Genomic DNA, 18,699 nt, shown 5'->3' on the forward strand with positions numbered 1-18,699 from the left:
CCAACCTGAGAAAGTTCCATTTATGACAACCCTCTGTCCTTTAACCAGTTTTCAATCCAGGTGCATATATTATTACTGAGTCCAACTTTCTTTTTTTTGTACACCAACCTCTTGTGTGAAACCGTATCAAAAGCCTTTGCAAAATCTAAGTAGACCACATCAACTGCATTACCCTGGTCTAGATTCCTACTTACCTCCTCAAAGAAACAAATAAGGTTAGTTTGGCAAGATCTATCCTTCATAAATCCATGCTGACTATTACTAATAATTTTATTTTCCATAAGGTATTCCTGAATATTATCCCGTATTAAACCTTCAAATAGTTTCCCTACTTTTGAAGTCAGGCTTACAGGTCTGTAATTTCCCGGTTGTGATCTAGCTCCCTTTTTAAATATAGGCACCACATCTGCTTTACACCAATCTTGTGGTACTAAGCCTATGGAAATGGAGTCCTTGAATATTAAATATAATGGTTTTGCTATTACTAAGCTTAACTCCTTGAGAACTCTTGGATGTATGCCATCGGGGCCAGGTGCCTTATTAACTTTAATTTTTTCAAGTCGCTTATGAACTTCTTCCTCAGTTAACCAATTGTTCATTAATATGGAGGTTGTGGCTTCCTCCTATGGCACTACTATTGAACTTGATTCTTCCCTGGTAAACACAGAGGCAAAGAATTTGTTTAATACCTCTGCTTTTTCCTTATCTCCAATAATCTGCCTACCCATCTCACACTGAAAGGGTCCTATATTTTCTTTTCTCATTTTTTTGTTATTAAGGTACTTAAAGAACTTTTTAGGGTTGACCATACTTTATATTGCAATCCTTTTTTTCATTATCCATTTTTGCTAATTTGATTGCCCTTTTGCAGTTTTTGTTACATTCCTTATAATTCTGATACGATTTCTCTGTCCCTTCTGACTTAAAGAATCTAAACGCCTTCCTCTTCTTGTCCATTTCCTCCCCTACCTGTTTATTTAGCCACATTGGTTTTGACTTATTTCTTTTATACTTATTACCCAATGGTATGCACTGATAAGTGTGCTTTTCTAACAATGTTTTAAAGACTGCCTATTTATCTTCTACATTTTTCCCTGCAAAAACATCATCCCATTGTATTACTACTAGATTAGACCTCAGTTTATTAAAATCTGCCTTTCCAAAGTTGAAGGTCTTTGTTGAACCCAAGTAATCTGTTTTTTGATAATTTATTTCAAATGAGACCATGTTATGATCACTGTTACCCAAATGTTCCAGGACTTGAATATTTGTTATTACTTCTACATTGTTTGATATGACCAAATCCAGAACTGCCCCTCTCCTGGTTGGTTCCTCAATAATTTGGGTCATATAATTGTCTTTAAGCACCCCCAAAAACCTGTTTCCTTTTGTTGTAACGCTAATCTCATTGCCTCAGTCTGTCTGGATAATTAAAATTCCCCCATTATGCAAACATGACCCAGTTTTGATGCCTTCTCCATTTGCAAAAGTATTTTAGCTTCCTCAATCTCACAGATATTTGGTGGTTTATAGCATATTCCCACAAACATTTTCTTTATACTTTTACCTCCACTGCTAATTTCTATCCATAAAGTCTCTACATTTTCATCATTCCCTTCATAGACATCATCCCTTATAATAGGTTTTAGATCCGGTTTAACATATAAACATACTCCACCTCCCCTTCTATTTGTTCGATCCTTCCGAAAAAGAGAATAACCCTCAAAATTAACTATCCAGTCATGAGTTTCATCCCACCATGTTTCAGTAATGCCTATGATATCATACTGCTCCCTGGCAGCTATTAATTCAAGCTCCCCCATTTTATCTGTCAGGCATCTTGCATTAGTAAGCATGCATTTAAGTTTTTTTTTCCAACCTGTACTATTATTTTATCTGCTCCTTCCTTTCTGCGCCCACTTGGTTTAGTCTTTAGAAGTTTTCTATTATTATCTCTATTTACTATGGGTGTCTCACTGCTTGTCAAACTTGCACTTGCCCCTATTCTACCTCCATACCACCTTGTATCCTCATCTATTCCATTTAGTTAATTATCTGTTTCATTCCCCTCCCCCCTCCATCCTAGTTTAAAATCTCCTCCAACCTTTTTAGCATTCTCCCCCCTAGCACAGAAGATCCCTCTTCATTGAGGTGCAATCCGTCCCTAGAATATAGATGGCGCCTCTCAGAAAAGGAGTCCCAATGCTCTAAAAACCCAAACACCTCCTTCCTGCACCACTTTCTTAGCCATGCATTAACCTCCCTGATCTCTGACTCTCTCCCTGCGGTAGCGCATGGCACTGGTACTGTAGTATTTCAGAAAATACTACCTTGGAGGTCCTTGCCTTAAGCTTTTGGCCTAGATCCCTGTAATCATTTTTTAGGACCCTCCATCTTTCTCTAACTTTGTCATTGGTGCCAACGTGTACCAAGACCGCCGGGTCAATCCCAGCCCCCCCCCCAACAATCTGTCTACCCGATCCGCAATGTGCCGAACCCGAGCACCCGGGAGACAACAAACTGTTCGGTTCATGCGGTCCTGGCAACAGATTGCCCTATCTACCTTCCTAATAATGGAGTCCCCTACCACCACAATCTTTCTTTGTATCTGAGCATCCTGAGTCCCCTCTGTACTGGAGGAACTATTCCCCTGGCTGCTAGAGGAATTAGTCTCCCCCAGCCTTGCTATTTCTGCCCCAACATTCCCAATATCTTCACTCAACATGGCAAATCTATTGGGATGTGTCAGCTCAGAAACGACCTGCCTCTCCCTATTGCCCCTGCTTCCCCGTCTAACTGTCACCCAGCTACCTACCTGCTCCTCACTAACAGCGCCACCATCTGCACCACTAGTCGAAGCACCATCTGCACCACTGCTCAGTGAGCCCTAATTCCCTTTCGAGATTGCCAATGTCCCTCAATATTGCAAGTTGCCTCTTAAGATCAGCAATCTCTGAGTCTAAAGAGACCACCCGCTCACCCTTTTTACAGCGGTATGCTCCTTGGAACAGCTGCTCCAAGTGCACATACATGTGGCAAGATGTGCATCGAGTGGCATTTTCAATCCTGCTCATTCTAGTAGCTATGAAGTTTAGAAGTACTAACAGTAAACTGTACTTCAATAACTATACCTTGTTTAACCGCTTCCTTGTTCAAACTGCTTCTGGTTCTAACTGCACACACTTTAAACAACCAGCACTGCTTCTGGTTCTAACTGCACACACTTTAAACAACCAGCACTTCAAATCAACCACACAGATCAGTCAGTACACGCAAGCTCAGGATTCGTTAGAAGCCTCTGTTTAAATAGGGACACCCACCAGGTGTGTTAGGTTATCAATTAACTAACCCCACCTACTGCAGGTGTGTTAGGCCAGCCAATTAACCAACCACACCCACTCTGCCTCAGGCAGGAGAAAGGGGAAAAAAAGTTACAGGCTTCAAATTACAGCACACTTTAAAAATAGATTAACCCACTGCACACTCCCAAAAAACAGCCACCCCTGCTAGTATACCCAGTACTTCCCTTTCCTTCTGGTTCTAACTGCACACACTTTAAACAACCAGCACTTGAAATCAACCACACATATCAGTCAGTACACGCATATATATATACACACACACACACACACACACACACACATTAATAATATAACAGTGTGTTGTATACATATTAATGAACCTTTGTTTATTTTCTTTTTAGACAATTTATGACACTTTGTGAAGAAACAGGTAAGGAAGCGCTGCTTATCTTTTCTTAATACCACTAGGTATTTTTTATGCAGCTTTTTATATACTATTGGTCAAGTACTTCACGTCTTACTCTTGTGTATATTTACATACAGTGTGTGCTGAACTAGGTGTTGAGGGGTCAGAAGCCCTTGGATCTCCGTCCTTTGACGAATATGTCCCTGGACCGAGCCAATTTTGTATGACCGTGAGCCCCAAAGAAATGTGGGTGTGTTCATCTTCTCCTAGTGACTCGTATATAGCGGCACCTTTTACAGGCACAAGTAGGTAAGTTTAATGAGCAAAGACATTGGTGCGAGTTCAATGGCGCATCCATCCAGAAAACTGTAAATAAATATTTAGTACATGTTTTATTTCCATTTCTATTTTCACATGAGCTTGTATTCCAGGCCCCGCTTATTACACTTCAGCTATATGAAGAGCTCTCGTTTGTAATTATTTTTTTTTTTACAATTAAAGTATAGTAATGGCTTTCATCTTTCTCCCAATTTTTTTATGTTATTTTTATTTTCACGCCCCTACTTCCACCTTTAACTTTACCCAAACAATACAGTAGGTTCCACAACAGTAGTACTGTAATTTGAAATTGACTGTTATGCCTATTTCAATGTAATCTATAAAGTAGATCTGAAGGTATTATTTTAATATTTTTCAACATCAAGCAGTCTGCTGAAATAAGGCCCCTTCCTGCCCTGCAAGACCCATTACAAGACCCTGTTTGTAAGCAATTATGGGGAAAGCTTGATTGCAGACCTGTCTATGACCTGCAAATGCACCACAAGTGGTATTTTTATTTACTGTACACTGTATGGTGGAGGGTTTTTGTCACGTTTGTTACCCACCATAACTTTTTTAATATCTGTTAAAAATAATGTAAAATGTGTCTTGGATAATTCCAGAAAGCAAAACTATTATATGACATTTCATATTCCCTTTACACATCATACATTTCAATCATCATGCCAGAAACTGCTTTAAAGTAGATGGAGATTGTATGTAGCATTTTTATGAGGCAATGGTATGGGCCTTCGGCCTGTGCAGCATTGTATTTGGGGTATTCCGTTCTAAACTTTATTTAATAATAATTTCAATACATGTTTGTTTAGGAACAGTGACGATTCAGAAGAAGAATTTGAATTGTGTGAGAACCAGAACTGAAAGACGATCCTGTGAATGTTGCTTTTGACTTGTTTCAAGAACAGTACCTGTAACCTCATTTTCACTCGGATGAATTGTTCACGCTAATTGCTGCCTTGGTTATAGCGTATCTGTTTCATTCATAGCGTGAAAAGACTTAACCTGCACCGAAGAGGAACTCTTTTAATATTCCAATCACATCTGAATAAGGATGAAAGCTCATCAGCAAAAGACAAAGCTACACCTGAGTCTTCATTACTTCATACATATGAAACACCATAGAATAACGTAAACAAAGTTAGAGTAGATAATTTTCCTGGCAGTGGTTTTTCCAAAATGCTTCTGTTAGGATGAATCGAATGACTTTTAAGTATAAGTACACTGCCAATGATGTGCATCAAGATCGCCGTGCTGGAAATGTGCTTAAAGAAATCTGTTCAGAGGTTCTTCCAGGAAAAACCTCCTCTTCATATTGTCATCAGCAGTTGTTGTGTGGTAACAGTTACTACATGATAGTACACGTTGACATTTCCAAATAGGTCTGATATGAAGAAAGATATTTTTTTCTATTTTCAGAAAAATTATGTCATTGGACAAGAACTGCAGGAGTGAAAGAGGGGATAAGCCCTGAAGAATGTACCAATGGGTGCAGGTACAATGATGGGGGCTTCATTGTTGCAATAAATGAAGTTTCATTTTGAGTACATGGTATAACCAGATAGAGTATCTTTCTGTGACTTAATAGAGGAGGACCGCGATCAGAGTGCAGGGGCACCCACGATGATTGTGCTGTTCTTTATATGTTTTTGGCAAAATACTGGATGGTTTACCCTTTTTGGAGGAGTTACTAGAGAATCTTTTTCAAGGTGTCACGGCACACCGGTGAGCACGTGACTTGTATTTGTGACCTGGGTTAATACACACAGCTAACTAACTAGTTGACTCACTTTTCACCTATGCAAGGTACCTCAAATGAATAATATCTACCCTCAATCCGTCACAATATATGTCTTTAATCCGCTGCCACCACCAAAGGTTAAAAATTCCTTAGAAAGCCTCTGGTCTTGGTTTGTTAAGAAAACTATCCACTTAACACACAAAAATCTGTTATACAAAATGTGTCCAAAAATGTAAATTACTCTCTACAAAGCATGCAACATTTCAGAGCCCAAAGGATTACTTATTAATTTTTAGATTTAAAATACTAAAAGTAAAGTGCTTAGGTTACAGAAAAAAAGATTTACATACAGTATAAAATGCAGACCGTTTCTTAAAATCAAAAGGATAAACAAATAATTCCTATACGTTACCACAGAACATGTAACAGGTTCATCCCAGAGAGGTCACTGGAGTAAGAAAGTTGAGAATCCACATGTTTGATCCCAAAACACACCTCTGTTGAATACTGCTTCATAATCCCAGCTACATGGTTTATATTCTAAAAGCCTTGTTCATTGAAACCGAGTGAAAACATACTTTCTGGGTATGTCCTCAACCCACTCCTTTTCATCAATTATCTTTGGATTACATTTTATGACTCGAGGGGGGAAAAAAAATTCTTTTGGCCTTCTAAACGTTGCCTTAATATATAAAAGACTTAACTTTGTTTCCATAATTCTTCGACAAATGTCATCTTCACTGTTGCATCTGTATACTTAATATGCACGCCTGAATATGAAATACAACAACCTAATTTTAACTTTGCATGAGAAACATCTGTCCTATGCACCTGCTAATCATGACGTGTTTGGCAAAATTTGATTCGTCTCATTGATACTGTTACAAATATACATAGTTACAAAGTTACATTATAGATGAGGTTGGAAAAAGACATACATCCATCAAGCTCAATCTATGCTAAATTTAGACGACAGATACTTTATCCGTACTTACAGTATATTGATCTAGAGGAAGTCAAACAAAAACCCCAGTATACATTATCCAATGAGTTATTATTTCCAATTGTTGTCAGGCCCTGGATATTTCACGTTTAGTACATTTACCCAAAGCTATGGGCGGTCATCTTGGCCACACCTCTCGTACTCCTCAGATCCCCGAGGAATGCCTTTCAAGGTACATTTAAAAGGTTTATGTTTATTCCTGTGTCAGGTCAGCCATATTTCAAAGCCCCACTTACAAAAAAAAATATCTTTATCCATAGATCAGCATATTTATGGCGGTTTTCCTGCCATACAACAATTCATGTATTTTTAAGACCATTTGTAACCTCTGAAGTACCAGATTGATTAACATACAGAATATCTCATGATATTACCATGGCACAAGGTACAGTACTACAGACACCTGTTGTTTTGGGAATACATGTACTGACCATAATGGAGAAATAAAGATCTGCCATATCAAGCTTGTAAAATAAATCTGGTGGTTGGTCCATCATTATACAGGTGCTAGGGATTAAGAGAGATTTTTTTTCCCCCGAGCTAACCAGTTACAGGGGTGTTCAGTGTATAAGTCTGTGACTAACCTTCATTCAAATGTGACAGAGTGATGGTGCAAAAAAAGGCGCTAAACACTGAAAGTGATCACTAACTATAAAGTGATAAAATAACGATACAATATCATACGTGAATGTAATTTAAGTGACTAAAATAGTGACAATTGGCGTGATAAATTTAAACGTTGCAACTCCCTGCTCAAACCCTCTGGCAGGGACTGTCTTCACTGGTCCCCAGAAGGTAGATACGTTTTCTCACAACCCAGGGGGAGCATGTAGGAAAAACAGCAATCTAAGTGCAGATGGAAAACTTTGTGTAAGTCAATTCACAGGATATCTTGGCTCGTAAGTACAGCCTACTCACAAGATGGAAGTGGTATATGGGCAACAACGGGTGAGTGGAATATGTGCAATGTCCTGTACCCAGGCGTTGATACACTCCAACTCAGGTATTCAATGCAATGGTGAAATGCAAAGACAAAAGAATGTACCCATAGTGCAGATCAATGATATAAAGGTAAATCTTTTATATAGATTCTAAAAATGCGCACTTACAATAAAATAGTGTTAAGACAGCATATATCACTTAATAGTGAATGGAGTATAGATTGGATACTGCCATGGCTCACCCCGCCACCTCCGTTCTGTGTTCAGTCAGCTAACCCGTGTTCAGCTGACTGCTGCCTGGTCAATCACTGCAGCGCTAGTAACTCAGCTCCGTTGCGGTCTCCAGAGCGTCACGTCACTTCCGGTAAGGCTTCTGTGATGGGCAGTCACTCGGCACCAATCCTCTCTTCCTCTGGGCGGTGCTACTCTACATGTTTCAACACTGAGTGTATGGCTTCGTCAGGAGTATGACGCCATACACTCTTAGCGGTGAAACGCGTAGAGTAGTACCGCCCAGAGGAAGAGAGGATTGGTGCCGAGTGACTGCCCATCACAGAAGCCTTACCGGAAGTGACGTGACGCTCTGGAGACCGCGACAGAGCTGAGTTACTAGCGCTGCAGTGAGTGACTAGGCAGCAGTCAGCTGAACAAGGGTGAGCTGACTGAACACAGAACGGAGGTGGCGGGGTGAGCCATGGCAGTATCCAATCTATACTCCATTCACTATTAAGTGATATATGCTGTTTTAACACTATTTTATTGTAAGTGCGCATTTTTAGAATCTATATAAAAGATTTACCTTTATATCATTGATCTGCACTATGGGTACATTCTTTTGTCTTTGCATTTCACCATTGCATTGAATACCTGAGTTGGAGTGTATCAACGCCTGGGTATAGGAGATTGCACATATTCCAGTCACCCATTGTTGCCCATATACCACTTCCATCTTGTGAGCAGGCTGTACTTACGAGCCAAGATATCCTGTGAATTGACTTACACAAAGTTTTCCATCTGCACTTAGATTGCTGTTTCTTTTGTTGTTTTTCCTACATGCTCCCCTTGGGTTGTGAGAAAACTGACCTTCATTCACACATCATTCTCACATTGTGTAAATGTAAGTGGCACAAACTATAATCTTCTTTGTGAAAACGCGTTGGCAACATCTGCCTTCAAATCGTATACCAAAGTGAAATGTAACATTTCCTTAAACAAGTTATCACTAAAGGTTAGTGACACTGAATTTTATAGGCACAGTATGTACAAAGTAGTCTTAATTGAAATGCATTAATTAAACTGCAGTTGTTGTGGCTTTTTCTTGAAACTTATTTTTTCCTTAGTTCTGTTGACGAAGGCAGCTTCATTACATGGTGAACATGCACAAGTGCCAGGAGACATTCCAGGCGCCGATCCTGAGGTTCGTCTTCAGCATAGCTGGTATCTTGGAATTCTGTAGAAGATTGCAAGATGAATGGAATGTTGCCAATGAGTTTGGTATGTACCATAAACATAATGTAGAGATTGTACCTCTGTATCTACAGTGGCATATATTTGTTTTCAAACTAGAAATTCACCTCCATGGGGTGAATTGTTAACTCTAATATCAAAACCATGTGCTCAAGACTCAACTATATTTTGGCACAGTAGTCGAAATGCTTTGAAATGTAAGCAGAAATTCCTTTCCTGAATTATGCAAGAAGCCCTTTAAGGTGTTTTAACATTTTCATCTGTACTGTCAACTCTGGCAGACCTTTTTTTTATTTTTTAGATTTTAGAGAGTCGTATTTAGAGGAGTTGACAAACTAGTTTTGATTTTTGTCATTGAGGAGAACTTGCCTAAGATTGTAATTACCTGGCACCGGGATTTGAACCAGTGTCTTCCCCAAAGTCTCTTTTGTTACCTCTAGGCCAGCGGTGCGCAAACTGGGGGCCTGGGCTTGCGAGACTGCCTGCGGGGGGGGGGGGGGGCAGTTTACAGAGGCCCCGCGCACTTCCCGAAGGCACTTAAATTAAGTGCCAGGGGAGCTGCAGGGCCTCTGTAAACCTTTACTTACCTTGGCTCCACACGCGTCGCCATGGCAACGCGGCGTCAGGTCTTGTGCCGTCACGTTGCTATGGCAACGTGATGTCATGACGCCGGGGTGAGGGGGGGCGCGGGGATGAAGTGACCGCCGGCAGGGGGGTGCAGGGAAAAAAGTTTGTGCCCCCCTGCTCTAGGCTATTCTTTCTCCCTACAGTATGTATTGTAATTTATGCAAAATAGATATTGTAAGGATGCATTATGCAGTGTAGACACTGATACATCTCAAAGAATATTACTGTTATCCCTGCACTATGATTTAAACTTTAATGATGGGAATTTAGCACTTAGAATAGGCAAGTGGGCTCTTTACATTTGTAACAAATAATGTTGGATTCACACAATTTCTTACTGGACTAATGCATTCCAGGCCATTCTGCCAATACAAGGAAAGTAACATGCTACAGAAGTCGCAATATTAATGACATCCTATAACCAGGGCACGACAAATTATAAAAAAATGCTACTCGCCAGACAAAAAGAGGTACTCGCCAGCCCCGCCCCTCGTTCCCCCACAATTTTTTTTATCCCAATGTACAATTGAGTGCACACATGAATATATATAAAGCACACACTGAATTATTACCACGCATATGATTTCCACGGGTGCAATCCGTCAGTGGGGCCTATTCTAGTAGCTTCGATAAGTGACTTATTGAGCATTTTAAGTGTGTGTGTGTTTATGTGTGTGTGTGTGTGTGTGTGTGTGTGTGTATTTATATATATATATATATATATATATATATATATATATATATATATATAACAGAACAGTATCGTCTATTCCTTATATATATATATTTATATATATATATATATATATATACACACATCCCCCCCTCCCCCCCCCCCCCCCCCCCACTCGGCACATTACATCTCTCCCCGGCATATTACATCTCTCCCCAGCACATCTCCCCCCCAGCACATTAGGCCTGTAATATAGTGGGTGCGAACGTTCGTGCACGTGACGCACACTTTTTGTGTGTACGTCCGTGCTGCTGTGACCGACAGGCTTGGAAGGTAGTGGGTGTGGGTGTGGGTGTCACTGTGTGTTTGTGTGTCACTGGGGAAGCTGTGGGTGTATATTAAAAATTAAAAAAAAAAGACATGCTGTGAGAATAAATAATTTATTAATATTGTATACATACATACACACACACACACACACATACATACACACACACACACATACACACACACATTGCGGTAGCGGCGCGAATACTTACTTTTCGGAGTCTTCCCTGCTATCGCTTGGCTCCACACTCCCTGCCGTGCGCGCGCGGCCCTAGCATACAATGGCTGGCTAACCACAGCCAACTATAACTGCTGCGCATGCGCATGGCGCAGCAAGCGCGTCCACTATATTACGGGCCTTACATCTCTCCACTTAATATCTCCCCCCAGCACATCTCTTCCCCCCCCCCAGCACATTACATCTGTCCCCAGCACATCTCCCCCTCCCCCAGGACATCACAACTCTCCCCCCCAGGACATCACAACTCTCCCCCCCAGGACATCACAACTCTCCCCCCCAGCACACTACATCTCTTACCCCCCCCCCCAGCACACTACATCTCTCCCCCCCCAGCACATTACATCTCTCTTCCCCCCCCAGCACATTACATCTCTCTCCCCCCCCCCAGCACATTACATCTCTCTCCCCCCCCCCAGCACATTACATCTCTCTCCCCCCACAGCACATTACATCTCTCTCCCCCCCCAGCACATTACATCTCTCTCCCCCCCCCAGCACATTACATCTCTCTCCCCCCCCTAGCACATTACATCTCTCTCTCCCCCCCAGCTCATTACATCTCTCTCTCCCCCCCAGCACATTACATGTCTCCCCCCCAGCACATTACATGTCTCTCCCCCCCCAGCACATTACATGTCTCCCCCCCCCAGCACATTACATGTCTCCCCCCTAGCACATTACATGTCTCTCCCCCCCCCCCCAGCACATTACATGTCTCCCCCCCAGCACATTACATGTCTCTCCCCCCCCCCCAGCACATTACATCTCTCTCCCCCCCCCCAGCACATTACATGTCTCCCCCCAGCACATTACATGTCTCCCCCCAGCACATTACATCTCTCTTTCCCCCCAGCACATTACATCTCTCTTCCCCCCCAGCACATTACATCTCCCCCCCCCCCCCCCAGCACATTACATGTCTCTGCTGCATATCTCCACAGCACGTTACATGTCTTCGCTGCATATCACATCCCCTCCACACACGCTCGGCTCCTCCCACCCCCCTGTCGGTGGCCCTGATTACGCGAGCTACGCTGACATCACCACTGGGAGCGGGACTGTTGGTGACGGAGCTCTGTGATTGGGTGGAGGATCATGCAGCCTTCTGCAGCAATACAGACACTGAAGGGAGAGGAGGCAGCCTCACCAGCTCCCAAAATCCACTCGCCCCAGGCAAGGGGGCCAGTGGGTTTTTCGAGCCTTGGTGATAACACATCAATCTGATGGGTGGTTTTAATTATACAAAACAAGCCTAAGAAAAACAGTGACCCAAAGATGCACTCTGTATTCATTTTTTTTACATACTTTGAATACAAAATAGGAAGTCCAAAATATATGTGAAAGCTTTAAATATAATGGGATAACGAGATGGCACAACTTATCCTCCTATACAGTACCATGTGCAAATCAAACTCTTACACCAGCAAATAACCACTAATTGGGTTTTATGTTACATAGTTACATAGTTACATAGTAGATGAGGTTGAAAAAAGACGTACGTCCATCAAGTTCAACCTATGCTAAATTTAGACAACAGATACTTAATTCTATATCTATACTTACTTATTGATCCAGAGGAAGGCAAACACAAAACCCCATTAAGGGGAAAAATTAATTCCTTCCTGACTCCAAGAATTGGCAATCGGATTAATCCCTGGATCAACATCCTTCCCATGTATACTTATTTGGTATATCCCTGTATACCTTTCCCATCTAATAAGATGTCCAACCTTTTTTTGAACAAATCTATTGTATCTGCCATTACAGTCTCCATGGGTAATGAATTCCACATTTTAACTGCCCTTACTGTAAAGAACCGTATCCTTTGTTGCTGGGAAAATTTCCTTTCCTCCAACCTTAAGGGATGGCCCCGAGTCCTTTGTATTGCCCGTGGGATGAATAGTTCTTTTGAAAGCTCCTTGTATTGTCCCTGAATATATTTGTATATAGTTATCATATCCCCTCTTAGACGCCTCTTTTCTAATGTAAATAAATCTAATTTAGCCAGCCTCTCCTCATAAGTTAGAATGTCCCCTTTATTAATTTGGTGGCTCTTCTCTGCACTCTCTCTAGTTCCATAATGTCTTTTCTTAGGATTGGTGCCCAAAATTGTACTCCATATTCAAGGTGTAGTCTTACTAATGCTTTGTAAAGGGGCATAATTATGTTTACTTCCCTTAAATCCATTGCCCGTTTGATGCAAGAGAAGATCTTGTTTGCCTTTGCAGCTACTGCATGACATTGGGCACTATTGCTAAGCCTGCTGTCTACAAGCACTCCTAAATCCTTCTCCATCAAGGATTCCCCCAATATATCTCCATTTAATTTGTAAGTCGCCTTTTTATTCTTGCATCCCAAATGCATAACCTTACATTTATCTGTATTAAACCTCATTTGCCATTTACCTGCCCACGTTTCCAGTCTCTCCAAGTCCTTCTGAAGAGAAATTACATCCTGCTCTGATTCTATTACCTTACACAATTTAGTATCATCAACAAAGATGGAGACTTTGCTCTCGAGCCCAACCTCAAGGTCATTAATAAACAAGTTAAAAAGCAGGGGTCCCAGTACTGATCCTTGAGGTACTCCACTCACGACTTTAGCCCAACCTGAAAAAGTTCCATTTATGACAACCCTCTGTTGTCTGTCCTTTAACCAGTTTTCAATCCAGGTGCATATATTATTACTGAGTCCAATTTTCATTATTTTGTACACAAACCTCTTGTGTGAAACCGTATCAAAAGCCTTTACAAAATCTAAGTAGACCACATCAACTGCATTACCCTGCTCTAAATTCCTACTTACCTCCTCAAAGAAACAAATAAGGTTAGTTTGGCAAAGTCTATCCTTCATAAATCCATGCTGACTATTACTAATAATTTTGTTTTCCATTAGGTATTCTTGAATATTATCCCGTATTAAACCTTCAAGTAGTTTCCCTACTATTGAAGTCAGGCTTACAGGTCTGTAATTCCCCGGGTGTGATCTAGCTCCCTTTTTAAATATAGGCACCACATCTTCTTTACGCCAATCTTGTGGTACTGAGCCTGTGGAATTGGAGTCCTTGAATATTAAATGTAATGGTTTTGCTATTACTGAGCTTAACTCCTTGAGAACTCTTGGATGTATGCCATCGGGGCCAGGTGCCTTTTTTACTTTAATTTTTTCAAGTCGCTTATGAACTTCTTCCTCAGTTAACCAATTGGTCATTAATATGGAGGTTGTGGCTTCCTCCTGTGGCGCTACTATTGAACTTGATTCTTCCCTGGTAAACACGGAGGCAAAGAATTTGTTTAATACCTCTGCTTTTTCCTTATCTCCAATAATCTGCCTACCCATCTCACACTGAAAGGGTCCTATATTTTCTTTTCTCTTTTTATTGTTATTAAGGTACTTAAAGAACTTTTTAGGGTTGACCTTACTTTCTATTGCAATCCTTTTTTCATTATCCATTTTTGCTAATTTAATTGCCCTTTTGCAATTTTTGTTACATTCTTTATAATTCTGATACGATGTCTCTGTCCCTTCTGATTTAAAGAATCTAAACGCCTTCCTCTTCTTGTCCATTTCCTCCCCTACCTGTTTATTTAGCCACATTGGTTTTGACTTATTTCTTTTATACTTATTGCCCAAGGGTATACACTGATAAGTGTGCTTTTCTAACAATGTTTTAAAGACTGCCCATTTATCTTCTACATTTTTCCCTGCAAAAACATCATCCCATTGTATTACTACTAGATTAGACCTCAGTTTATTAAAATCTGCCTTTCTAAAGTTTAAAGTCTTTGTCGAACCCAAGTAATCTGTTTTTTGATAATTTATTTCAAATGAGACCATGTTATGATCACTGTTACCCAAATGTTCCAGGACTTGAATATTTGTTATTACTTCTACATTGTTTGATATGACCAAATCCAGAACTGCCCCTCTCCTGGTTGGTTCCTCAATAATTTGGGTCATATAATTATCTTTAAGCACCCCCAAAAACCTGTTTCCTTTTGTTGTAACGCTAATCTCATTGCCCCAGTCTATGTCTGGATAATTAAAATCCCCCATTATGCAAACATGACCCAGTTTTGATGCCTTCTCCATTTGCAAATGTATTTTAGCTTCCTCAATCTCACAGATAGTTGGTGGTTTATAGCATATTCCAACAAACATTTTCTTTATACTTTTACCTCCACTGCTAATTTCTATCCACAAGGTCTCTACATTTTCATCATTCCCTTCATAGACATCATCCCTTATAATAGGTTTTAGATCTGGTTTAACATATAGACATACTCCACCTCCCCTTCTATTTGTTCGATCCTTCCGAAAAAGAGAATACCCCTTCAAATTAACTGTCCAGTCATGCGTTTCATCCCACCATGTTTCAGTAATGCCTATGATATCATACTGCTCCCTTGTAGCTATTAATTCAAGCTCCCCCATTTTATCTGTCAGGCTTCTTGCATTAGCAAGCATGCATTTAAGTTTTTTTCAGCCTGTACTATTATCTTATCTGCTCCTTCCTTTCTGCTCCCACTTGGTTTAGTCTTTAGAAGTTTTCTAGTATTATCTCTATTTACTATGGGTATCTCACTGCGTGTCAAACTTGCACTTGCCCCCATTCTACCTCCATACCACCTTGTATCCTCATCTATTCCATTTAGTTAATTATCTGTTTCATTCCCCTCCCCCCTCCATCCTAGTTTAAAATCTCCTCCAACCTTTTTAGCATTCTCCCCCCTAGCACAGAAGATCCCTTTTCATTGAGGTGCAATCCGTCCCTAGAATATAGATGGCACCTCTCAGAAAAGGAGTCCCAGTGCTCTAAAAACCCAAACACCTCCTTCCTACACCATTTCTTAGCCATGCATTAACCTCCCTGATCTCTGACTGTCTCCCTGCGGTAGCGCATGGCACTGGTAGTATTTCAGAAAATACTACCTTGGAGGTCCTTGCCTTAAGCTTTTGGCCTAGATCCCTGTAATCATTTTTTAGGACCCTCCATCTTTCTCTAACTTTGTCATTGGTGCCAACATGTACCAAGACCGCCGGGTCAATCCCAGCCCCCCCCCAACAATCTGTCTACCCGATCTGCAATGTGCTGAACCCGAGCACCCGGGAGACAACAAACTGTTCGGTTCATGCGGTCCCGGCAACAGATTGCCCTCTCTACCTTCCTAATAATGGAGTCCCCTACCACCACAATCTTTCTTTGCATCTGAGCATCCTGAGTCCCCACTGTGCTGGAGGAACTATTCCCCTGGCTGCTAGAGGAATTAGTCTCCCCCAGCCTTGCCATTTCTGCCCCAACATTCCCAATATCTTCACTCAACATGGCAAATCTATTGGGATGTGTCAGCTCAGAAACGACCTGCCTCTCCCTATTGCCCCTGCTTCCCCTTCTAACTGTCACCCAGCTACCTACCTGCTCCTCACTAACAGCAACTAAGCTACCTACCTGCTCCTCACTAAAAGCGCCACCATCTGCACCACTAGTCGAAGCAAGGGCCTGCTCAGTGAGCTCTTATTCCCTTTCAAGATTGCCAATGTCCCTCAATATTGCAAGTTGCCTCTTCAGATCAGCAATCTCTGATTCTAAAGAGACCACCTGCTCACACTTCTCACAGCGGTATGCTCCTTGGAACAGCTGCTCCAAGTGCACATACATGTGGCAAGATGTGCATTGAGTGGCATTTTCAATCCTGCTCATTCTAGCAACTATGAAGTTTAGAAGTAATAACAGTAAACTGTACTTCAATAAACTATACCTTGTTTAACTGCTTCCTTGTTCAAACTGCTTCTGGTTTAACTGCACACACTTTAACCAACCAGCACTTCAATCAACCACACAGATCAATCAGTACACGCAAGCAAGTACATTGTGCCTTGTAATATTTTGGACCTTATATTTTGTATGCTAAGAAAATAATAAGAAAGGTAATCCTGAGTGCCTGTTTTTCAATTCCTTATGTTTATCTGTTTGATTATTAATTGGACCATAATCGCTTTGCAAACAAAAATAAAGCACGTTTTCGGTTTTTAACTTTAAGAACTGACAAACACTCGTAGCACAGAGAAATAGGAAAAAGATTGTAACAACCTAAAGCTTTAGTTCTAGTTTAGTTTAAATGAAATTATTTACAAATATATATTTTAATATGTCTGATTTTTTTTAAAGGTGTCAGTCTGCTACATTGAACCTAATAACAATGCCTTGGTGCCTAGAAGGGACCGTCCCATTGAGGGGCACTGTTTTAGCACCATTGAACTTCTGGCCTGAATGTCTTCAATCTCAGTAGATATATGCAGATTGCAGAGTAGAAATGTTGATTATTTTTTTTTCTTGTCTGGTTTTAGCTATAGATTTAATGGAATCCTTTTACTGAAAGAGGGTCACGAGATCCCACACAATATGAGGACCAGGACCTAGGATCCTACACCATTTACCTGAACTATGGATCTTAAAGAAATAAAGAAGAAAGCGTCAATGCGTCTTTCCCTCGTATTATTATCTTGGCCTACGCCACACAATGTCCCCAAGTCATACCGTACCACAACTACTGTGTGTCACTGTGTGTTAAATTATTCACATTATCTTTACTGAGGGAGAAATAATAAGTATACAGGCCCATATTTACCAAGTGATGCGATGCATAAGCCACCATCTAGTGTATGGGATGGGTGTCTGGTAAGGTGTCTTCTCGCACTGGAAGGTTAGTTATGACTCTGTGCTCATAGGTCACAAGGCCTTCCAAATGTGTTAAAAAAAAATAACAAAATAAAATTGCTCTATAATTAAAAAAGAATAAAATCATTTTTCACAACTAATATTATATTTAAAAAAGTGAAAAAAGATAATAAAACACAGGATTACTAAAATTGGGCACACAACAAAAAGAGAAATGGAACCAGATATAGTGTAGTCATTAGTATACAATGAATGACTAGTTAATTTCACTCACACATGTTTGGTATGCATTTGTCCTATATAATATATTGTAAGCTCTGCAGGACAGGGATTGCCTTTCCTATTGTCTGATTTTGTTTGTTGCACTGATTGTATTATAATTCCTTGTATTGTATTGTCTCTTTTGTAAAGAGCCGAGTACACTGCGGGCGCTGTATAAATAAAGTTATACATACATACCTAGGTCTTGCAATTCTATGCTAGTAGAACTAAAACTAGACGTGAATGTAGAGGGAGAAAGGGGGTGGCCCGGGATTAAAGGGGTTACACCCCATTTGGCCATCCCCTGACCTCACCAGGGAGACAAGGGGTTAACTGGGCTGAGGTCCAGAAATGTGATTTAACCCTTGTTATGACATGTAAATGTGTATTCCCCTGTTCCCATGTTTATTGTAATATCTGGTTTAATCAGTGTCTGCATCACACACACACTAGGATCCATCCGGGAGCACAAGGGTTAATAGTTGTTTAGTGATTATAGCCGTTTGTGTAATTTTCCCGCCTTTTCAGGCACCATTTTGCAGGGCCCCATAAGCCGCCATTGAGGCTCCATGTGTTTCAATGGCGAATCTTGCTGTTTGGGTCCTGTTTCCTGAGACCAGCAGATGGCGTCCGAGAGGAAGAGCGGCGGTTTCCCATTGTAAGTCAATGGGCCCATTGACTTCAATGGAGAATCC

General features: G+C 40.9%; 1 protein-coding gene across 6 annotated transcripts in view; it reads left to right on the forward strand.

The window, feature by feature from the left end:
• LOC142467292 (uncharacterized) overlaps nt 1–18,201 on the forward strand; it is a 61,511-nt gene extending 43,310 nt beyond the window's left edge. For 3 of the 6 annotated variants that reach the window (XM_075572784.1, XM_075572785.1, XM_075572787.1), the window contains exons 9-13: nt 3,704–3,732; nt 3,846–4,017; nt 4,857–5,769; nt 9,070–9,223; nt 17,413–18,201. In XM_075572784.1, coding sequence (XP_075428899.1) covers nt 3,704–3,732; nt 3,846–4,017; nt 4,857–4,908 — 253 coding nt within the window. In that variant the 3' untranslated portion in view covers nt 4,909–5,769; nt 9,070–9,223; nt 17,413–18,201. Of the gene's footprint in view, nt 1–3,703; nt 3,733–3,845; nt 4,018–4,856; nt 5,851–9,069; nt 9,224–17,412 lie in introns of all 6 variants that reach the window. The other 3 variants (XM_075572786.1, XM_075572788.1, XM_075572789.1) reach the window with 3 other exon arrangements.
• Nucleotides 18,202–18,699: the final 498 nt, after the last annotated feature.

The sequence above is a fragment of the Ascaphus truei genome, chromosome 16 (assembly GCF_040206685.1).
Source record: "Ascaphus truei isolate aAscTru1 chromosome 16, aAscTru1.hap1, whole genome shotgun sequence".
Lineage (NCBI taxonomy): Eukaryota > Metazoa > Chordata > Amphibia > Anura > Ascaphidae > Ascaphus > Ascaphus truei.